The sequence below is a fragment of the Capra hircus genome, chromosome 17, assembly GCF_001704415.2.
Source record: "Capra hircus breed San Clemente chromosome 17, ASM170441v1, whole genome shotgun sequence".
Taxonomy (NCBI): Eukaryota; Metazoa; Chordata; class Mammalia; order Artiodactyla; family Bovidae; genus Capra; species Capra hircus.
The window spans coordinates 3,074,444-3,095,830 of NC_030824.1; the positions used below are offsets into that span (position 1 = coordinate 3,074,444).

Genomic DNA, 21,387 nt, shown 5'->3' on the forward strand with positions numbered 1-21,387 from the left:
TCGCCCTGTTTACATCTCTTCATTCACCAGCCTAGCTGGGGGACATGCTATATCAAGTACCCCATGAAGAGCCAACCGCTCAAACCCTGGCTAGGCTGTGCTTCCGCTGACATGACAAACTCTGCCGCCCGCTAGTGCCTGAGCCACAGGTTAGTTAAGATGGTCAAAGTGGTTGAAGCACCTCTGTTCTCAGTCAGCAGAGGCCAGAAATCAGTAAGAACTTTATTTTTTAAAACTTTAAAACTAGCAACCATTAGAGGGGAATCTTCTTTAACTTAATCTTTTCTTCAACGTTTGAAAAGTATCTCATCTTTGTTAAGAGTTCCTTGGCTTTTTCAAAATTGTCTGAAATAAAGAGAAAGATTAATGTGAGAGGCTTCATTTCAAGCACGAATAAAATCACTCTACCACCCAAGGCAGCTGGATCAAAGCTGAGGGCTGGGCTCTGGAAGGTTTACTCAGTAGATCTGAGAGAGGGAGATGTTTTAACACCTGGATTGCTCTCGGGGACAGAGGACTTACAACCCAAGGGAGCAAAAGCATCCTTGTTCACAGGACTCAGACTTTAAATGAGAAACTGATTCTTTTTCAGGATGATACCCAGTATAACTAAGTTGGCTTTTTTTTAAATTAAATTTTGGCTGTGCTGGTCTTTGTTGCTGCATGGGCCTTACTTTAGTTGTGGCGAGTGGGGGCTACTCTCTAGCTGTGTTGCTCGGCCGTCTCATTGCTGTGGCTCCTCCTGTTGCGGAGCAGGGGCTCTAGGGCTTAGGCTCAGTAGCTGTGGTGCATGGATGCTCCGTGGCCTGTGGGATCTTCCTGGACCAGGGATCGAACCTGTGTCCCCTGCATTGGCAGGCAGATTCTTTGCCACTGGGCCACCAGGGAAGTTCCTAAGTTGTGTTTCAAGAGTCCTCCCCTCGTCATATATGGTGGTCGAAGCCTGATAAGGAATGTGGAAGCACCTGGTGCAGGGAGAGAAGGATGGAGTGGACCGCCAGGCCGCCACATTCAGGACCGCAGTCTTGGTTCCAGACTGCTTCTACTTTCCAGGTCCTGCTCTACAACAGCTCTCATCATACTGGATGGACTCATCTCTGGGACTTTGGATTCTGAGAGGTGGCCCTAATTCCTTAGAATAACCTCCTTTTATCTGGGTTAGTATGAGATGCTTTCTCCTTCCTGCAGTGGAATGATCCCTAGGCCAAAGGGCTATTATTGTCTTCTTTAAAGGGTGGCACAAGACAGGGATGGAGGGAATGGGCTGTTCTTGCTTAAAAATAGCTAGAAACAGATCTAGTCTTTTCAGCCTGAGAGCCAGGAGCAGTGAGGACTCCATATTTACAATTTAGCACAGATGGGCCATGGGCTTCTCCTTCTGGGCTCTGCAGAAGACGGGGCTTTGCCAAATGTTGACTGTGCAGCCTTGCCCTCAGGTCAGTCTGGGTTGGCTTCAGCCCACATCCCTCACCTTATCTTCTCCTACTTGCCAAAGGGGAATGGGAGCATTTTCTCTCATCTAATCTTCAGTGGACATTTACTGGCTTGGTACACACCTCGATTCTCTAGCAAGACTGTGAATCCTTGAAGGCAGAAATGTAGGCTCATCTCTATTCTATTGCTCCCCACATACCTGTCATAGGATGGGCATATAATAGCTACTTATTGAACAAATGGTTATACCTCAGTGCTTAGAATTTCTTTCCATATTTAAGAAAGTCATGAAATGAAGGGAGTACCTCTTTCAAAAGCTCTGCTCACATCGTCAGTCAGTTCTTTCTGTTTAGCTGAAAAAGAAAACCAAGATATTAATTTTTCTAGAAGACAACCCTCTGTCATCTTGTGAATACAGCACAGCAGGGAGCTTGGATTCAAGGGTGAGGCCTCAAGACCTCTGTCTCTACATGTTCACAGTGGCAGCTCCTGTTTCGTGCAGCTCTGGCTGACCCTAATCACACTGTTTTCCTACCCATGCAAGGTCTGAGGGGCAATCACCAAAGTTCATAAAATGGCTATAGAAGAATGAAAAAAGACAAAAGGACAAGGAAATATCTTATCTCCACCAAGCACTCTGAGTTTTCCAGGTTTCAGCTAGGAGAAAAATCAACAAGCTGGGGCAAGGTGTTATAGAATCAGGCAACCACTAGCAAATCATACAGCCTCTCCTTCCCAGGTAGCGCTAGTGGTAACTCTCCCGCCAATGTAGGAGATGTAAGAGACACGGGTTCAATTCCTGGGTCGGGAAGATCCCCTGGAGAGGGGAAATGGTAACCCATGCCAGTATTCTTGCCTGGAGAATCCCATGGACAGAGGAGCCTTGTGGGCAATGGTTCATGGGGTCGCAGACAGTTGGACACTGAAGTGACTTAGCACTTAGAACGTACCTGAAGAGAGAAGACGCCAGATGAAGTAAAGGAGCAGCTCTCTCACGCTTGCATTGTTTCCTCATTAGGAAATGAGGAATTTTATAAGTGCATTTCCCAGATACAGACAGTATTAATCATTTATGCGGGTACTTGCTTTCAAAGCACTTTTAAATATATTATATCCCCATCATAGGCAATGACAGGTATTGAGAAAATGTATTGTGGTTACAGATCTGGAGAGTTGAAGAGCTCAGAACAGACCCCAAGTCACCTGACTCCTAGTTCAGTGGCTAGAAACTCACTTTTCTGGTAGCAACATGGTGTCGACAAAAAAGAACACTGGATTAGGAGTCTGGAGGCTCTGAAGTCCTGACCCGCAAACCATCTAGCTCATGCCCTTGAATGTTCACTTTAACTGGGCCTTAGCAGGTAAGGGAGGAAATTTAGGAATTACTCTAAATGAAGGTCAGTGACCTGCTTAAAGCCAGACATTAACTATAGAGCTAAAATAACCCCCACCACTGACTAAGCACTTATCATGAGCCAGGCTCTTTATCAAGTGTTTTACACACTTTGTTGTCCAGTTGCTAAGTTGTGTCTGACTCTGCGACCTTATGGACTGCAGCATGCCAAGCTTCCCTGTCCTTCACTATCTCTTGGAGTTTGCTCAAATTCATGTTCAATGAGTCGGTGATGCCATCAAACCATCTTATCCTCTGATGCCCCGTTCTTCTGCCCTCAATCCTTCCCAGCATCAGGGTGTTTTTAACTACTTATTTAATCCTTGCAACAATGGGTACTAATATTGTCTCCATTTTACAGATGAGGAAACTGAGGCTCAGAGGGGGTGAAGGCACTTTGCTCAAGGTCACATGAAAAGTCAGTGGCAGTGCTGGGACTGAACCCAAGTCCACCTCACCCAGAGCTTCATGATCTGCCAGCCAAAGCTATGCAGCTGGGCCTTCTGACTACAAATGCCGAGATTCTCTTTCTCCAATACCACACAGCTCTAGTGCTGATATACCCCCACTGGACTGCTCCCCCACCAGAACTTCTATTTTACTGGTTTTAACTTGTTATTTATTCACTCACTTGATAAATATTTATTGAGTCCTCATTACACTCCAAGTACTGTTACGTGTGCTGAGGATGTGAGCGAAGCAAAAAGCAGACACAATTTCTGCCTCTGCAGAACTTCTGGTCTAATGGGGGAGGCTGATGTGGGGCCAATAATCTCACACAGAACAATAAGGTTATAACTATTATTAGTCTTACAAAAGAGGGGTACTCTTGGCTAAAAGACATAGACAGAGGACCTCTGAGGACTTCCTGAGGAAGTGGGGACTGCCCCCAGATCTCAAGGAGGAAGAGTTAGTAGATGGGGTGGAAGAGAAGGGGATTTTGGGCAGGAGCAACAGTACCTACAAATGCCCTGGGCAGGAAGGTGGAAAGTACAGATGAAGAACTGGAAGCAGCCTGCATGGCTGGAATGGAAGGAGCAAACAGGAGGAAGCAGAGGCCCAGTTATCCAGGTCTCTTTAACCTGAAAGTGATGGGGAACCAAGGGAGCCACTTCCAAGTTTTTAAGCAAGGCCAAGGGTACTATGATTAGATTTGGGTTTCAGAAAGAGAACACACGTGATAGTGTAGGAATATGTCAGATTGAAGGTAGAGATTGACTGGTCTGGAGATACTCCAGTTGTCCAGGTGGGAGAGAATGGCAGCTTGGGACAGGGTGGTGGCAGTGAAAATGGGTGGATGGATTTGAGACACAGTAAGAAAGTCAGTTTTTCAAGACTTGGTGATCGACTGTCTATGGCGGGGAGGGGGAGTAAGTTGTCAAGAATGCCTACTCAGTGTTTTGGACTTGAGCAACTGCAGAGCGTCATCCACTTAGAAAGGGAGTATCTCCAGAGGAATAGGTTGGTTTTGGGGGATGGAGGATGGACACTCATGGCTTCCATGTGGGACACACTGAATTGGAATATAAAATCTCCTTGAAGGCCCAGGTCATGTCCTTCTGTTCACTGCTGGGTTCTCAGTGTCCTGCACAGTGCCTAATACATAGTAGGCACACCATAAACATTTGTGAAAGTTTGTACATGCATACAATTTGAGTGAGGAACCTGGAGCCTTTTCTACTTGGCATGGTTAATTTTATGTGCCAACTTGTTTAGGCTGCAGTGCCCAGTTGTCTGGTCAAACACTAGCCTAGATGCTGCTGTGGAGGTTTTTGTAGACGTGATTAACATTTACAGTCAGCTGACCTTAAGGAGACTATCTTTAATAACACAGGTGGGCCTCATCTAATCAGTTGGAGACAGTAAGCAAAAACTGAGTTTTCCTGAAGAGGGAATTTTCCCTCATGACTAGCATAGAAGTTCTGCCTGAGTTTCCAGCCTGCTGGTCTATCTGACATAGTTTGCATTTGCTAGCTCCTATAATCACGAGCCGTTCCTTAAAATAAGTTTCTCTCTACACACACACACACACACACACACACGCACTATCGATTCTGTTTCTCTGGAGAACCCTGACACACACACACACACACACACACACACACACACACTATTGATTCTGTTTCTCTGGAGAACCCTGACTGACACTGTATGGAATGAAGTGAAAGTAAAGCGATATGGGATCATAAGAGCAAGGTTTCATTCTTTGCTCTGCTATATCTGCTGACTGACTTTGGGTATTCCCATGGACTTCTGAGGCCTGTTTTTCTTGGCAGAGATAAGAATATCATCCAAATGACGTCATGGGTGGGAAAGAGCACTGTGGTCTACAAAACACTATCACATTCTTAGTTTAAGCCGGCTTTCCAGAGAATTAGGGATTCTGCAGGTCTAACAAAATGGGTTTCAGTATGATCAAGAAAAAAAAAATTCCCTGAATCACTATGAAGACCAATGTGTCCTCTTTATATTCATTTCCCACTTAACTTCTACATATACAGGGATTTCCCTGGTGGTCCAGTGGTTAAGAATCTGCCTTTGGGCTTCCCTGGTGGCTCAGATGGTAAAATATATGCCTGTAATGTGGGAGACCTGGGTTCTATCCCTGAATAGGGAAGCTCCTCTGGAGGAGGAAATGGTATTAGTATTTCCTGGTATTCTTGCCTGGAAAATCCCGTGGATGGAGGAGCCTGGTGGGCTATACAGTCCATCGGGTCGCAAAGAGTTGGACACGACTGAGTGACTTAGACTCTGCTGCTGCTACTGCTAAGTTGCTTCAGTCGTGTCCAACTCTGTGCGACCCCAGAGACGGCAGCCCACCAGGCTCCCCTGTCCCTGGGATTCTCCAGGCAAGAACACTGGAGTGGGTTGCCATTGCCTTCTCCAATGCGTGAAAGTGAAGTCACTCAGTCATGTCTGACTCTTAGCAACCCCATGGACTGCAACCCACCAGGCTCCCGTGTCCCTGGGATTCTCCAGGCAAAAACACTGGAGTGGGTTGCCACTGCCTTCTCCAATGCATGAAAGTGAAAAGTGAAAGTGAAGTTGCTCAGTCGTGTCTGATTCCTAGTGACCCCATGGACTGCAGCCTACCAGGCTACTCCGTCCGTGGGATTTTCTTACATGTACTCAAAATAGCAATATAATATATTTGGTACTATTTTCATCTTTTACCTCTGACAATAGATTCAATCTCTTTCATGGCAGCTTCATCTTGAGCTTCTGCAAGTTTTTCATTGATTTCCATTATTTCTGTGAGGAATTGACTATCCATCTCATAGTCTGTCCCTTCAGGAATCTCTATTCCACGGAGCTTTAGCTATTGGGGCATAGAGCAGGGAAAATTAAGTTTATTTCAAGAAATTATAGCTAGAGTCATAAATCCTACTCACCATAAATCCTTCTCACCCTTTAGAACAAAATGTCACTCACACAGAAAACTTTAAGCGTCCCAGTGATGAAACTGGGACTGAGACAGGAGTATTGGAACTCTCCTAACTGGAACTATGTGACCCTAGGGGAATCATTCTTCCACTGGGGAGGTTGAACTATGTATCTGTAAAGATTCTATTAAATCCTAAAACTCTAAGATGCTCACTTCTCTACTAGCAACAAAACAAAACAAAAATTACTCTTTCCTAAAAGCCAGTAGTACTGCCTAATTCTTTAAATTTATAGCAAATGGTTAAAAAAAAAAAAGGCAACTGGGCAAGTAAAGTTTATAGAGATACTCAGAAAACTACATGCATGAAGCATTTTTGAGGTTAATTATGGGTCCCTAGACTAGCTAAGATCTTAAGCACTCTTCTGTTGAATACAGGGGAACAGCTGTCCCCCAGAGCAATGGGATCAGGCAGTCATGATAGAAGGGTTGGAAAATCACCTTACAAGGTATAGTCCCCTGCTCAGGGGGGCCAGAAGGGTCTTATAGGCCTCATTGACAAGGGTCGAATGCTTCTCTGAGAAGTCCTTTTCATTCTGTAAGGGGAAATGAAGATAGTCATATTGCCATGCAAATCAGCCATCTTACATTCACAAACTGTTTCATAAAACACTGATGGGCAGGCACATAAGGAAGGAGAACTGGTGTGGGATAAGCTGTTTTAATTTTCAGATGATGGGTTTTAATTCTGCTAGGAAGTAAGGTAAAAGCTCTGAGTGTGGGACTGATCCGGGGCCTGGTTGGTTGTAATCAGGCTGCCCCAGGGCAAAGCTGGTTGTCCCGTTTTGTCCCTGGTAATCGGTAATCTCATAAACACAGGCCACTGCACCCAGGGTGCATATGTGTTTGGGTATGATTGTGCTATGTCTGTTGTGCTAAGTCGCTTCAGTCACGTCCAACTCTTTACGCCCCTATGGACTGTTGCTCACCAGGCTCCTCTGTCCCTGGGATTTTCCAGGGAAGAATACTGGAGTGGGTTGCCATGACCTCCTAGAGGGGAGCTTCCTCATCCAGGGAATGATTAGGGATGGCCAATAGGCTTACCTGAGACCTCTGGCTGAAGAAATCTGGGTGGACAAGGCGCTGTAGTTGCTGGTATCTATGCTGGAGCTTCACAGTGTCAACTCTGAAGGAGCGGTTGCTGGAAGGAAATCAGGAGATGAAACTCATGCATCAGATATTTATAGATCTGTATACCATGGGCCTGGTTCCGCTTTTTAGCGGGGACACAACAAACATGTAGACAAGAGCTATTCCAGAAAGTGGTAGGTACTGTAAAGGAAAACAGAATAGGGTCAGAGAATGGTAGATGTAGTGGACAAAGAGATGACATTCGAGCTGAGACCTAAATGATGATGAAGAGTAATCAGAGATCAGAGGAAAGACACATTCAGGCACAGGGAACACGCAGAGACCTTGAAGTTAGAACAAGATTGGCATGCTTGAACAACGTACAGGGTAGTGTTACTGCGACCCTTCATACGCGCTCAGTGACTGGTGGGGCCAGAGCTCAGAGTTAAGGGGCATTCCAGAATCACACTCTATTTTTCTAAGGCCCAGGTCCCTTCATTTCTGCCTCTTACTTTATTTTAAATGAATCCCCTTCGCTTTTTATTCCCAGAGCCTGCACTATCTCTTTAGCTTCGCCCAAATTTGTCACCTCTCCAAACTCCTCGACCTTCCGCGGTAAACAGGAAAAACACTTATTTCTCAGACCCTCCAGTTCTCACTTTTCCCTTAGATTCTACCCACAGCCTTAAGTTTTTCCATGCTCTTACTCTCGTATTTTGGATACCACTTCTGTACTTCTTTCTTAAAAATCTCAAGCCAACTTTAAACATTCTGAACGTCAAGCTTCTATGCTCCAAAGTGAAAGTGAAAGTTGTTCTGCTGCTGCTGCTGCTAAGTCTCTACATTCGTGTCCGACTCTGTGCGACCCCATAGGACGGCAGCCCACCAGGTTCCCCCTTCCTTGGGATTCTCCAGGCAAGAACACTGGAGTGGGCTGCCATTGCTTTCTCCAATGCATGAAAGTGAAAAGTGAAAGTGAAGTCGCTCAGTCGTGTCCGACTCTTAGCGACCCCAAGGACTGCAGCCCACCAGGCTCCTCTGTCCATGGGATTTTCCAGGCAAGAGTGCTGGAGTGGGGTGGGGTGCCATTGCCTTCTCCAGGGGATCTTCCTGACCCAGGGATCGAACCCAGGTCTCCTGCATTGCAGGCAGACGCTTTACCCTCTGAGCCACCAGGGAAGCCCCAGGGAAGCCCAAGGGAAGCCCTAGGGCCGCGCAAGTACCTTCCCCTCAAAGCCCCGCCTCTCAACTTGGCCTTCTCTCAGAACCCGCCCCTCCATGGCTGCCTTCAAACTTCAGTTTCCCCTAACCACGTCCCAGCCTATCTACTCCAAGACTCACTCTCGTCTTCACCCCCTTAAAGCGTCCTCGCTCAGGCCAGCCCCTTAATTTCCTCCCCAGCCACATCCCACGCATCCTTCTAGACCAGGCTCCACCCCCAGCCCGGTCCCCCAGGGCTCCGCCAACCAGTGTGACTGGTCCAGCCTTCCTCCTCCCCTAGCCTGACCCGCCCTCCACTCTCGCACGTCCAGACGCGTTTCAGGAAACGGCCTCCATACCAGTCCATGAGGCTGAAGTAATCTCGAGTCGGGTCAGGTGGCTGCAGCGCGCGGCACTGAGGGCAGAAGAACCGGTCCCCCCGCGGTGGGCCCCCTGCGCCGCCACAGTTCCAACATCGTGGGGAGCTGCTTCCTGCCAGGGACGCAGCATTGCAGTTTAGCAGTCTTCTCCCGAGCACCCCTGTCGGCCACCACCCCGACAGCCGGAGCAAGGTCCCGGTCCTTCCGGCCCACATCGGGCCGGCGGCCTGCCTCGCCGAGGTCACCTGAGACTGACCAGACTCGTGCTAGTGATTGGCTGGGGAACTGGTCGCGGGGCGGGACGACCCGGGGGAAACCTGGGTTCTGAGTCCCACTCTGCAGCTTAAACTACAACTCCCAGAAAGCATTGAAGCTGCGGGCGGCCACATCCGCTGCTTCTCATTGGTCCAGCGGGAGCGGAGGGGTGTTTTGATTGGTGGAAGGTGGAGTTTGTATCTGCAGGTTTAGCGCCACTCCGCTGGCTGCGGCTGCTCTGGGTTGTACTCTTCCAGAGGGGCTCACGCGGTGAGTCATAGTGGGGAGCTTCTTTTGGGTATTTAGGGGTTCGAATCCTGTCCTCAGGGTCTTATTGCGAGCTGAATCTCCCGAGCCTTCATCTTGTCCTGTGTATGAGCTCGGGAAGGCGCGAGGGAGAGGAATGCGTGGGCGAGTCTCTTCCTCCTTTGTAGACAAACCTCGAGGTGAATTTCACTTCCCTTGTTCCTTACAAGCAGAAACTGGCCCAGAAGTACGGGATAAGAAAGAACAAAGTTGTGCTCCTCAGAATCAGAGCCAAGCTGCTCTGCAGAAAGTTTTAAAGGTGTTAGTAATTATTATCATGAAAGTGAAAGTGAAGTCGCTCAGTTGTGTCCGACTCTTTGCGACCCCATGAACTGTAGCCTATCAGGCTCCTCCGTCCATGGGATTTTCCAGGCAAGAGTGCTGGAGTGGATTGCCATATCTTTCTCCAGGGGATCTTCCCGACCCAGGAATCGAACCTGGGTCTCCCGCATTGCCGGCAGACGCTTTACCGTCTGAGCCACCAGGGAAGCCCAATTATTATCCTAGTTTGGTTCAATCTGAAAAATGCTTATTGAGAACCCATTCTCAATAGGCTCTGCTGGAACTGGCAGCAGCACACTGACTTGTGTAAGACGATGCTTCGAGAGTGTCCCTAAGGAAGTGTGGGGGATTGGGTGGCAAAGGGAGGGGAGGGGGGCCACCAGTTTTCTTTGGGACTCAGTTTCTCTATTTGAGGAAAAATAAATTGTGTTGCGCTTGTAAGGCCTTTCCCTGCTTTCAGATTCTTTGGGCCTGAAAGTCCGATTATAAAGCTTTACTGAGGGGGTGAGGTTGAAAGAACGTTGCTGCAGCATCTCATTTGATTTTCTAGCTCCGTCTACTTTTTGGGTCCAGGGTGGTTGTGATCTACCTAAAGGTCATGCGAAGAACTGACTTAGCTGACTCCAAATGTGTTTGCTTATAAGCTCTTCACTGTACCTGGGGGAGGCCCATGTAGTCCTGGTGTGGTGGACCCTTCTTATCAGGTGTGATGATAGCAGCTACCTCTTGACACACTGTCTTTTGCCACTTTTCAGGGCGGAGAAGTTTTGCTCCAAAGACACAGGAGGTCACACCTCGGCTGAGGTGGTATCAGAGCATCAGGTCCTGAAGTCGAAGCTCTGGCAGCACCTCCCTGGTGCACTTTCAGGAAACCTCATCGGACTTTTGCATCTGGAAGGACGTTTGTGTCTGGAAGGCCTGTGTAAATGCAATAATCTATGTCAGTCATGTTTACTATATTTTCCCTGAGGAATAGCCTGAGTGTGGAATTCTGGAGAGAAAGCACTTAAAAAAAAATCAGATTAGGGATTTAAAGTTAGGGTTTGAAAGTTACTTTGACTTTACTGTAGGTTCTGTTATTGGGGTTTACCTGTGAAATCTACAACAAGGGTGGGAACCTCTGTGTGTCTGAATAGTTCCTTCTGTTGTGCTGGGAGGTCATTTGGGATGCTGAAAAGATAAGCCACATGGCTAATTAGCATCACAAAGGGCTAGGTGGGATTGTTTAGAGCTGTCTTAGTCTTTTGCTCATTAAGTGGCCCAGCTCTTAGTTTGGAGTCTAGGAATCTAGAATGAACTTGGGTCCTATCCTCCAGGAGCTGGTTTGGGTAAGGGGCATCAGTGACATTTTATGTAAATATCACTGCTGGGGTGATGCAGCCAATTTCTGTAGAATTTTTCTTTGCGCATCATCTATGCCAAACTACCCGACCTTTCCCCTTCTTTGCTTTCCGAAAATACATATGAAGTTTAAGTGGTGTTGATTGTATTAATGAATACATTTTAGGTTCCATTTCTTTTTTCTTAAAAAATATTTATTTATTTATTTGGCTTCGCTGGGTCTTAGTGACAGCCTGTGGAATATTTTTAATTGTGGCATGAGGGATCTAATTCCCTGATCAGGGATTGAACCCAAGCCCTCTGCATTGGGAGCACAGAGTCTTAGCCACTGGACCACCAGGGACCGCCATTTCTAATTTTTAACAATTGGATGAGTGTAAGCTGTTATGATTGTCTCCCCCTCCCCAATTCAGTATCTTGTTTTTTTCACTTCTTTATAGCCTTCAAATTATTTCTTTGTTTCTTTCCCCTGTGGTATGTGGCTGTCACACAAAAAACTTATAAGGTGAAAATGATCTGAAGAAAAACTGAGCTCAGAAGAGTAATAGCTGTAGACTGTTGGAATTTTAATTTTTGCAGAGCATGCTTGTCCTGGATCTTCTTTTCTGTGTTGTTTGGCTGTTGTAATGTGCCCATCCTTCATCGTTGACCTTTAAGTCTTGTTCCTTGAAACTCATCTGGTTGTGGGACACTTATTTTTGAGGTGGTGATGTCTCGGGAGACGAATGTGGAGTGTCAGCAGCCCCGCGGCAGCGCCTCCCCGCAGTTCCAAGGCGGCTTCTCGCAGTCCCAAGGTCCCTCCTCGCAGCTACACAGCTCTTCTTCACAGTCCCAGGGCACATCCAGCCAGTCCTCTCACTCCAGCTCTGGCACGCTGAGCTCCTTAGACACAGTGTCCACGCAGGAACTCTATTCTATCCCGGAGGACCAAGAACCGGAGGAGCCTGTCCCTGCCCCTTGGGCTCGATTATGGGCCCTTCAGGATGGATTCTCCAATCTTGGTAAGATCTTTTGTTGTGCAGTGCAATATTTTGCTCAGAAAAACAGTTAGAGAAAGTTGTTGCAACAGATAACCCAAGACACTCCTGGAATGATTTTGGAGTTTGGAGGTGGTGAAAGACAGAACCGAGAAAGCAGTTTTGGGTAGTGTACTGGCTCTTGCTGTGGATCCCCTTCATTTATTCTTTCTCCAGAATTTGATTTGGCCTCTGCCATGTGTTGTCCATCTGAGGAGGGTTGTGGATCTTTTCCCTAGAAAAATGCTGATTCATGCAAACTTGCAAACATTTGTTGTCTAATCACAGAAATGTCATCACTTCACTCCTGCTCTGGTGCAGCAGTTTTAGAGCATCCGTGTTACAGTCTCAGGATGGGGAAGGTTATTTGTTGACTGCCTGTTATTTGTTTTTATCTCAAAATAGCCAACCTTGCTGTTTAAATGTACTCATCCACTCTGACGGCTGATTCCAACAGTGAGACTTTGCTTTCAGTATGTTTTATGTAGTATTTTTCCTCTGTCTTGAATTAAAATGACCTCTTCATTAAAAAGATGGCTCAGCTGGTAAAGAATCAGCCTGCCAATGGGGAGACACAGGAAATGTGTGTTCTATCCCTGGGGCGGAAAGATCCCCTGGAGAAAGAAGAGGCGACCCACTCCAGTATTCTTGCCTGAAAAATCCCATGGACAGAGGAGCCTGGAGGGTTACAGTCCAATAGGTTGCAAAGTCAGACACAACTGAACGACTGAAATACACACAATACACTTCATTTAAAAAAAAAAATGAACTTGATGTTAATAGAATAAAGAATAATAATATAAGGAAATGAATGACTAATGTACCTTGTCAGTCACCTTTCCTTTTATATCATGGACAACTTGGTGACTTGAAAAAACAGTAAAAAGTGGAGAAATAATATAACTATTCATATGTATAACTTTAAATTTAGAAGTAAACATTTGAAGCTATTTTTTACTCATTTAAGCCATATTTTTAAGGTACACTTAAGGCTGATGTATGGTGAATGGGACACAGAAGTGTTAAGAGTGAAGTCGGATGTATCTCCTCTTAAAATTAAAAAAAATTAATTTATTTATTTTAATTGGAGGCTAATTACTTTACAATATTGTAGTGGTTTTTGCCATACATTGACACGAATCAGCCATGGGTGTACATGTGTTCCCCATCCTGAACCCCCCTCCCTCCTCCCTCCCCATCCCATCCCTCAGGGTTATCCCAGTGCATCAGCCCTGAGCACCCTGTCTCATGCATCGAACCTGGACTGGTGATCTGTTTCACATATGATAATATACATGTTTCAGTGCTATTCTCTCAAATCATCCCACCCTCGCCTTCTCCCACAGAGTCCAAAAGACTGTTCTTTACTTACATCTGTGTCTGGATGTATCTCCTTTAAAAGGGAGAACTTGATATATAAGATTTGAGAGTCCCTTGGACTACAAGGAAAGCAAACTGTCAATCTTAAAAGAAAATCAATTCTGAATACTCATTGGAAGCACTGATGAAGCTGAAGCTCCAATACTTTGACCATATGATGCCAAGAGCCAGCTCATTGGAAAAGACCCTGATGCTGGGAAAGATTGAAGGCAATAGGAGAAGGGGGTGACAGAGGATCAGATGGTTAGGTAGCATCACCGACTCAGTGGACATGAATTTGCGCAAACTCCAGGAGATACTGGAGGACAGAGGATCCTGGCGTGCTACAGTCCATGGGGTCACACAGAGTTGGACATGACTTAACAACTGAATAACAATAAAGTAATTGCTGAATAAAGAGAAGCAACTTTATTGTTACTGATTCAAACCCTATCTTCTAAATACTTTACAGTTTTCGCTCTTACACTGATCCCTGAGTGATTTTTGTACTTGGTATGAGGGATTGTCCAAGTTCATCCTTTGTCATGGCAATGCCCAGTTGTCAAGAGCTGTTTCTTTGAAGAGACTTTTGAATGTTCTTGATACCTTCATCAGAGATCGTTTTGAAGCCATTTGGTGGCCTATTGAGCGGGAGGGCGGCTCCAAAGAGCTCCTGGTGCCATAGTTTATGTCTCAGCACAGAAGGAATTCAGTGAGAGGCAAAGTGATAGATAAAGTGACTTATTAGAATAGGGCACTTCTGAGTTTCACCAGTGGGGTGGGTGAGAGATGCTGCACTGAGAACTTACTAGTCTGTAGCTTTGTGTTAAAAAAAAAAAAGGTGGGCGAAGGGAGAAGACCGTGTTTGTTTTTCTTGAGCAGATATCATGCTTCCATCATCAGCTCCTCCTGCAGGTTTAGCAGGGGAGTTTTCTTGTCCCTTCATGGTCAAGCTAGGTCCACAAATTGTTTTTATGTGAGCAGAGAGCATGTCCCAGGGATCATTAACTTACTGAGCTCACTGGCCAGGATGTGGGGCTCACACCACCATTGTTTTATTGTTTAGGGGCATGTCTTGTGGTTTTGTTACATGGTTTTGTTGCTAAGCAAGCTTGCTTGGTTTTGTTGCTAAGCAAGCTTGCTTTCTTGAGTAATCATTAACTTATAGGGGTCTCCCATATTTTTTCTACTTATAATCCTCTAGCATGACTATTTAATCACCTACTTTATCCCTTTACTCTGTCCTTATCAGTTTGAGCATAAATGTCAGGGTTTAATTCTGGACTTCCAGTCCACTGAGCTATGTGGACATCCTTATGCCAGCACCACAAAGTCTCAATTACTGTAGCTTTGTAGTAAGTTTTGAAATCCAGAGTGAGTTCTGATTTGTTCTCTTTCAAGATTGTTTTGACTACTGTGGTTCTTTACTTTTTCATAGGAATTTTAGGATATGTTTGTCACTTCCTGCAAAGAAGGGGGTTATATCTGTAGATCAGTTTGGATACTGTTCCCATTGTAACTGTATTAAGTCTTCCAGTCTATGAACATGAGATATCCTTCATTTATTTAGGTCTCTTTTCTTTCAACAATGTTTTGTAGTTTTCAGGATACAAATTTTACACTTTAAAAACTATATACTTTAGTATTTCTTTTTCTTTCTTTTAATTCATTTATTTTTGGTTGTGCTGGGTCTTCATTGCTGCATGTAGGCTTTCTCTGGTTGTGACTAGAGGGGCTTATTCTTGGTTGGGGTGCGTGGACTTCTCATTGCGGTGGCTTCCCTTGTTGCAGAACAGAGGCTGTAGGCACACAGGCTTCAGTAGTTGCAACTCAGGGGCTCAGTAACTGTGGCTCACGGGCTTTAGAACACTGGTTCAGTAGTTGTGACACTCAGTGCTTAGTTGATCTACAGCATTTGAGAAGCTCCCAGACCAGGGATTGAACCCTTGACCCCTGCATTGGCAAGCAGATTCTCAACCTCTAGAAATTTTTTTTTTTTAATGTTTTCTTCTTTTCATTGTGATAAAATATATATAACATAAAAATTTGCCATTTTAACCATTAAATATGCAGTTCATTGGGCTTCCTTGGTGTCTCAGTGGTAAAGAATCTGATGCTTGCTAATTCAGGAGACAGGGGTTTAATCTCTGGGTTGGAAATAACCCCTGGAGAAGGAAATGGCAACCCACTCCAGTATGCTTGCCTGGGAAATCCCATGGACATAGGAGCCTGAGGGTCGGACTTGACTTAGCAATTAAACAACAGTAACAAATACAGCTCATTGGCATCAGTACTTCCACAGTGTCCTGCAACCATCACCATTATCTAGTTCCAAAATTTTTTCCTTTGGTAATTTCTCCTTTCCCGTTCCTAGCTTTACTGAAGCATATGTAACTAACATATGTAACATTGAATAAATTTAAGATGTACAATTTGATACGCGATATATATTGCAGAATGATCCTCACCATGGCCTTAGCTAACACCTTCATCACATCACATAATGACCATTTGTTTTCTTGTAGCGTTACACTTTCATTTCTATTTAAGTCCTTAATCTATTTCAAGTTAATTTTTTGTGAGTGGTGTAAGATAGGGGTCCAGTTTCATTCTTCTCCATGTGATTATTCAGTTTTCCTAGCACCATTCATTGAAGAGATTGTCTATTCCCCATTGAGTTCTGTTAATTTGTAACCTATTTTCTGTGTCTTTTGAGTACCTATTCTAGATATTTCACATAAGTGAAATCGTAATTGTCCTTCTGTGTCTGGCTTCTTTCACTTAGCATAATGTTTTCAAAGTTCATTCATGTTGTGTCACGATTTTCTGAGCAGTCTTTTTTTAACTGGAGGATAATTGCTTTACAATGTTGTATTGGTTTCTACCATACAACAACGTGAATCAACCATAAGTATATGGCTGAAGTATATTCATAAGTATATGAATCAGCCATAGGTATTCCCTCCTTCTTGAACCTCCCTCATACCCACTGCCCCATCCCACCCTTCTAGATTGTCCCAGAGCGCCTGTTGAGCTCCCTGCGCTAAGCAGCACTTTCCCACTAGCTATCTTATTTTACTCATGGTAACGTGTGTTTCAATGTTTACAAGCAGTTTTAAAAGGTGTTTGAGACATGAAATTCAACAGCCCTCTGATGTGTGCTTTTGTGTTGCAGATTGTATTAATGACAGCTACTGGTTTGGGAGGGATAGAAACTGTGAATACTGCTTCGATGAACCCCTGCTGAAAAGCACCGATAAATACCGGACATACAGCAAGAAACACTTTCGGATCTTCAGAGTAGGTGTCAAATACACATACATTTGGGAAAACTGGTCATCTAGACATCACGCTCAGCTGTCTCCCGACTCTAACACCCCACTATTAAAACTTTGAAATAAAATGTTCTCTATTTTAGGAAATGGGTCCTAAAAACTCTTACATCGCATACATAGAAGATCACAGTGGGAATGGAACCTTTGTAAATAGAGAGCTTGTAGGGAAAGGAAGACGCCTTCCTTTGAGTAACAATTCTGAAATTGCACTTTCAGTATGGAGTAATAAAGGTAATATTATTATCTTCTGGTTACTGGCACTTTCTCCTCCCGTATAAAAGGAAAAATGACACTGTGTCCTTTGCAGAGTATGGTTTAGGTAAATAAAGTAAGTAGATTAGCATTCAAGATTCATCTCAATCTTAGCTGCATTTTTTTTAATTATGAAAAGTTCTTTCAAGACAGATTTTCTAAGGTTGGATTGGTTTGATTAATTTCGTTTAAAGCCATGTGCTTTAAATAATCATATTGCTTAATTTATCATTCATTAATTGATCCATTTTATCATGTCAACCTTAGATATCAATAAATTATTTTAGGCCATTAGCTCATTTCCCTCCCCACCCTTTTCTCTCCCTCATTCTTCCTTTTCTTTGTTCCTTTTAGACATTAATTTCTGTATATATTTATTGAGCTATTATGTATAGCCCGGCATTAGGCTATGGGTTTCCCTGTAAGAGTCTCAGTTTAGACCTTCCACCTTAAATATAACATGGTTATCCTCTGAAAGTGGAGATGTTCATCATCACCATCGGGTAGCATTTTATACGCAGCTGTTTCTAAAACTTCATGACTGTCACATCTGAAATGAACAGTTGTCATTCAGTGGGGATGAAAAAAAACAACCTACAGAATTAAACATAGCTCACAGTGATTGTAAAACCTTGGACAAGAGCAATACTCTTGTTTCTTTAATTTGAAAAAACCTCACAGATCTTCCCAAAACTTGAGGGTTGAGTGATGTGAAATAGTATCTGTTTGTGTGGGTGACACCTTAAAAATACAGATTCCCAGAGGCACTGTCCCACAGAGCCTGGTCCACTAGTTCCAGGCGTGTTAAGAATCCTTCCCAGGTGGTTCTCCTACAGCCAGTCTTCAGACCAACATCTTGGGATTATGGCTATTCTTGCCGGCCTGGTGTACATTTTATGATTGCCTTAGTTTTCTCTGTTCTTTCTACTTTTGTTTCCTCTCTGATAATTACAGTCAGGGCAGCTGCACAGGTTTTTGCTGTTTTGAAAGCGCCCAGTCGAGAGGGCAAGTGGGCACTGAAATGTGGCCTGTCCTCTACTTGACAAGTGGTGTGCCATCCTTTCATAATTGTTCTACCTAAAGGGCACCTTTTAAAATTTGAAACTAGGTGTCTTGTAGTCTGAAGCTGGCCACGATTGAAATGATCAAACTGATACTCTGCAGACTGCATTTGGCCTATTGATGTTTTATGAGGCTTTGGTTGATGTGTGTGCTTTAATGTGAAAATCCAGCTGTCTTTGAAAAGATGGGATATCTGGCCACACTTGAGCCTATCGTCCCTTAATTTGAGGATCTGCAGGTGCTAAGTAGAGGCTGTCTCCTTTAGAAGGGTGATGTGTTTTTCTGTTCAAGTCCCCACTCACTGCTCTACATCTTACACTCACCTCAGCCTTACCTATTTCCATGACCTTCTGGCTTCTGTAGGCAACTGAGTTTGCAGCCTTTGAAGTAGACCTCCCAAGTAGACATGGGAAAAATACATCTCAGAGCCCCTCAGATCCACTGATCTCAGGTGTCATTATAACATCTAGGTTCATAAATATCCACAGAGAGGAATGGTTGTATCCTCGGTGGCCAGCAGGTCTCATTCATTAGGCAGGTGTCTGCCTCCTGGGACCAGCCTGGATTGAAACGTACTGAACTGGTTCAGATTTCTGCCTGACACTGGTTCTCTAGGTTACTCCAGAGTGGTTAAGACCTGTCAGTTGAAATCTGAGAAACTCAAGGGTCTTCACAAATTTCAGTCTTTCCTGATATTATAGGCTGTTGCAAATGTACCATTTTGTAGAATTGAAGTGTTTAATAACTGACTGCAGGTTTGGACCAGTGGATGGTTAAATTATGAAATGAGCAGTTTTTTTGGTATTCTTTCTCAGATATAGGCCAAATAGTAAATAAATAAAGGAGGTTTTGGGGGAAAGTGTTATTTACTTTTACAAGTAAGTTCAGGATGGTTTGCGCTACAAAATACCAGCTAGGTAAAGGTAGAAATGACTGAGAGATGATAATATTAGTGATGGTGACCTCTGGCTTTATTTTTATCTGGATATTTACTTGCCTTGAATATATTTTCTAGATTTAAACTATTTGGCATTTGGTTCTGGGCCCAGCTGATAACTCTTCTGAGGTCAGTGAATAAGCACAGTATTTACATATGAGTTTCTTGCCGTGTAGTGAGAATGATACTGTGTGTTTCCATAGTGGGAATGAAACTTGCTGCCGTCACTTTTCAAGGGTTTCATGGTATCTGTTAGCCTAGCTAATGATTTCTTTGGGGTTAGATGTTAAATGGAACTAAGCATGATTGTCTTATATTCCATATGTTTACTAAGTTATAGGACCATTTATCTTCTCTCTGTCAAATGGATTAATGAGACCTGTCTCTGCCATTTTTCCCCCTTAGTTTTTGTATTTTTTGATCTGACTGTAGATGATCAGTCAGTGTATCCTAAGGAATTAAGAGACGAATACATCATGTCAAAAACTCTTGGAAGGTAACTTTTTTGTTTTCTTATGGAATTTGCACTTAATTTCGTTCTAGACATTTGTCACTGGTTAGCTTTTTGTTCCTGATTTTATAGCATTTGTTATGTATAGAAAATATTTTAGGGTACCTATTTGTGATAGGTATGTTACTGATTTATTTGATCATTTTCAGTTGAACAGTTTTTCTTTTTAAAAGCAATTTTATTGAGATAATTTTTATATCATATAATTCACCCATTTAAAAGTGTACAATTCAATGGTTTTTCGTATATTCACAGAACTGTGAAGCCTTTACTACATCAATTTTAGACCATTTTCATTACCTTCCATAAAGAAACATTTATTGCATTTCTGCCTTCTTTAGAATTGTGACATCTTGGAAAGAGAAATGAAGCTGACCATTCAATAGGGCAAAGTTCTCAAAAACCTTTTGGTATCAGAACCCCTTACACTCCTAAAAATTACTGAAGACATCAAAGAGCTTTTGTTTGTGTGACTTAGGTCTTGAAATTTACTGTGTTAGGAATTAAAATTGTTGCTGTCGTTTAGTCATGTCCGACTCTTTGCAACCCCACAGACCGTAGCCCACCAGGTTCCTCTGTCCGTGAGATTTCCCAGGGAAGAATACTGGAGTGGGTTGCGATTTCCTTCTCCAGGGGATCTTCCCAACCCAGGCATGTCTCCTGCATTGGCAGGCGGATTCTTTACCACTGAGCCACCAGGGCAGTCCAGAAATTAAAATGGAGACATGTTACTAATATTTGTTAATTCATTAAAAAATAGTCACTTATGTTAAGATAAATAACATTTTTTTAATGAAAAATAATTATTTTAGAAAAGATTAGTGAGAAGAGAGGGAAAGCTTCACATTTTTACAGATCTGTTTCATACCTGGCTTACTAGATAGTGGCTGGAGCCTGATATTTGCTTTTTCACTTGTTTTTCTTTTTTGTGATACTGCATACCATGTAGCCTCTGGAAAACTGTATACTGGTGAGAAAATGAGAGAGAAAAAGGCAAATAATGTCTTCATGTCATTCCCTAGCTAGTACTGACTTTGTGGGCATTCTGAATGGATCTTAGGGCCCTTTGGGGGTTGCCCATCAAGAACCACTTCCTTAGGGAAGGTGTTCAGGACACCTTTACCATGGCATCCAATGTCCTTCACCCTCCCAGTCCTCCCCTGTCCCCAACAGACTTTCTATTTATTGATATTTTCAGAAACATGAAAGTAGAAAATAGGAGAAGGTGATAATCACTCACGTTCCTGCCAGAGAGAATTAAGCACAGTATACTCTTTATGATCATCTGCGAGAGATATTTTAGTTTATGAACATTAAATTCAGTAGCTCATTGTGTTTCCATATTTGGCATTGGCTGCTTGGAAGCTTGCAGCCAAATTTGTGTCAACCCTAAAGAAATGTCTGGGACTCTTGTTTTTTCCTAAGGGAGGATTCAACACAAATTCTCTAGCTTTTAGCAAGGGACAGAAATGAGCCAGGTAACAAAAGAAATTTACTGGCTCTTATAACTGGGGAATACAGGGGCACAGTTGACTTCTGGTATGACTGGACCAGGAGGCCTTTAGGGCTTTATTTCACTCTTGAGTTTTAATTATCTATTTGGCTTTATGTGGCTCAGTCTGAGGGTTCCTGAAGTGTTACCAGGGCTTTTTCTCCATCTCTTGATTCCCCTATTCTATGTTGTTCTCCCATAGAATTACTTTCTCTGGGTGTCAGGAAAAATGCCTTCCAAAAGTCTCATATTCATATTTTCTTTCTTCTAGAAACTACAGCATAGAGAATTGTTTCTCTCCCAACATCAGCATTTGATT

General features: G+C 43.7%; 2 protein-coding genes across 6 annotated transcripts in view; one reads left to right on the forward strand and one right to left on the reverse strand.

The window, feature by feature from the left end:
* HSCB (HscB mitochondrial iron-sulfur cluster cochaperone) lies at positions 201-9,200 on the reverse strand. 3 transcript variants are annotated; one of them, XM_005691708.3, is made up of 6 exons: positions 8,900-9,199; positions 7,314-7,410; positions 6,716-6,805; positions 6,002-6,146; positions 1,740-1,787; positions 201-345 (listed from the first exon to the last, which is right to left on the reverse strand). In XM_005691708.3, the coding sequence occupies exons 1-6, from the start codon at positions 9,133-9,135 to the stop codon at positions 254-256; spliced, it is 708 nt and encodes a 235-aa protein (XP_005691765.3). In that variant the 5' UTR covers positions 9,136-9,199; the 3' UTR covers positions 201-253. The 3 variants fall into 3 exon arrangements, with proteins under 3 accessions (XP_005691765.3, XP_017916538.1, XP_017916537.1); XM_018061049.1 differs by lacking the exon at positions 8,900-9,199 and having other exon boundaries at positions 206-345; positions 6,711-6,805; XM_018061048.1 differs by lacking the exons at positions 201-345; positions 1,740-1,787 and having other exon boundaries at positions 6,064-6,146; positions 6,711-6,805; positions 8,900-9,200.
* Positions 9,275-21,387, forward strand: part of CHEK2 (checkpoint kinase 2) — a 37,799-nt gene continuing 25,686 nt past the window's right edge. For all 3 annotated transcript variants that reach the window (XM_005691608.3, XM_018061046.1, XM_018061047.1), the window contains exons 1-6: positions 9,275-9,445; positions 10,519-10,703; positions 11,808-12,105; positions 16,655-16,779; positions 16,898-17,045; positions 19,471-19,561. In XM_005691608.3, coding sequence (XP_005691665.2) covers positions 11,814-12,105; positions 16,655-16,779; positions 16,898-17,045; positions 19,471-19,561 — 656 coding nt within the window. In that variant the 5' untranslated portion in view covers positions 9,275-9,445; positions 10,519-10,703; positions 11,808-11,813. The remainder of the gene's footprint in view (positions 9,446-10,518; positions 10,704-11,807; positions 12,106-16,654; positions 16,780-16,897; positions 17,046-19,470; positions 19,562-21,387) is intronic.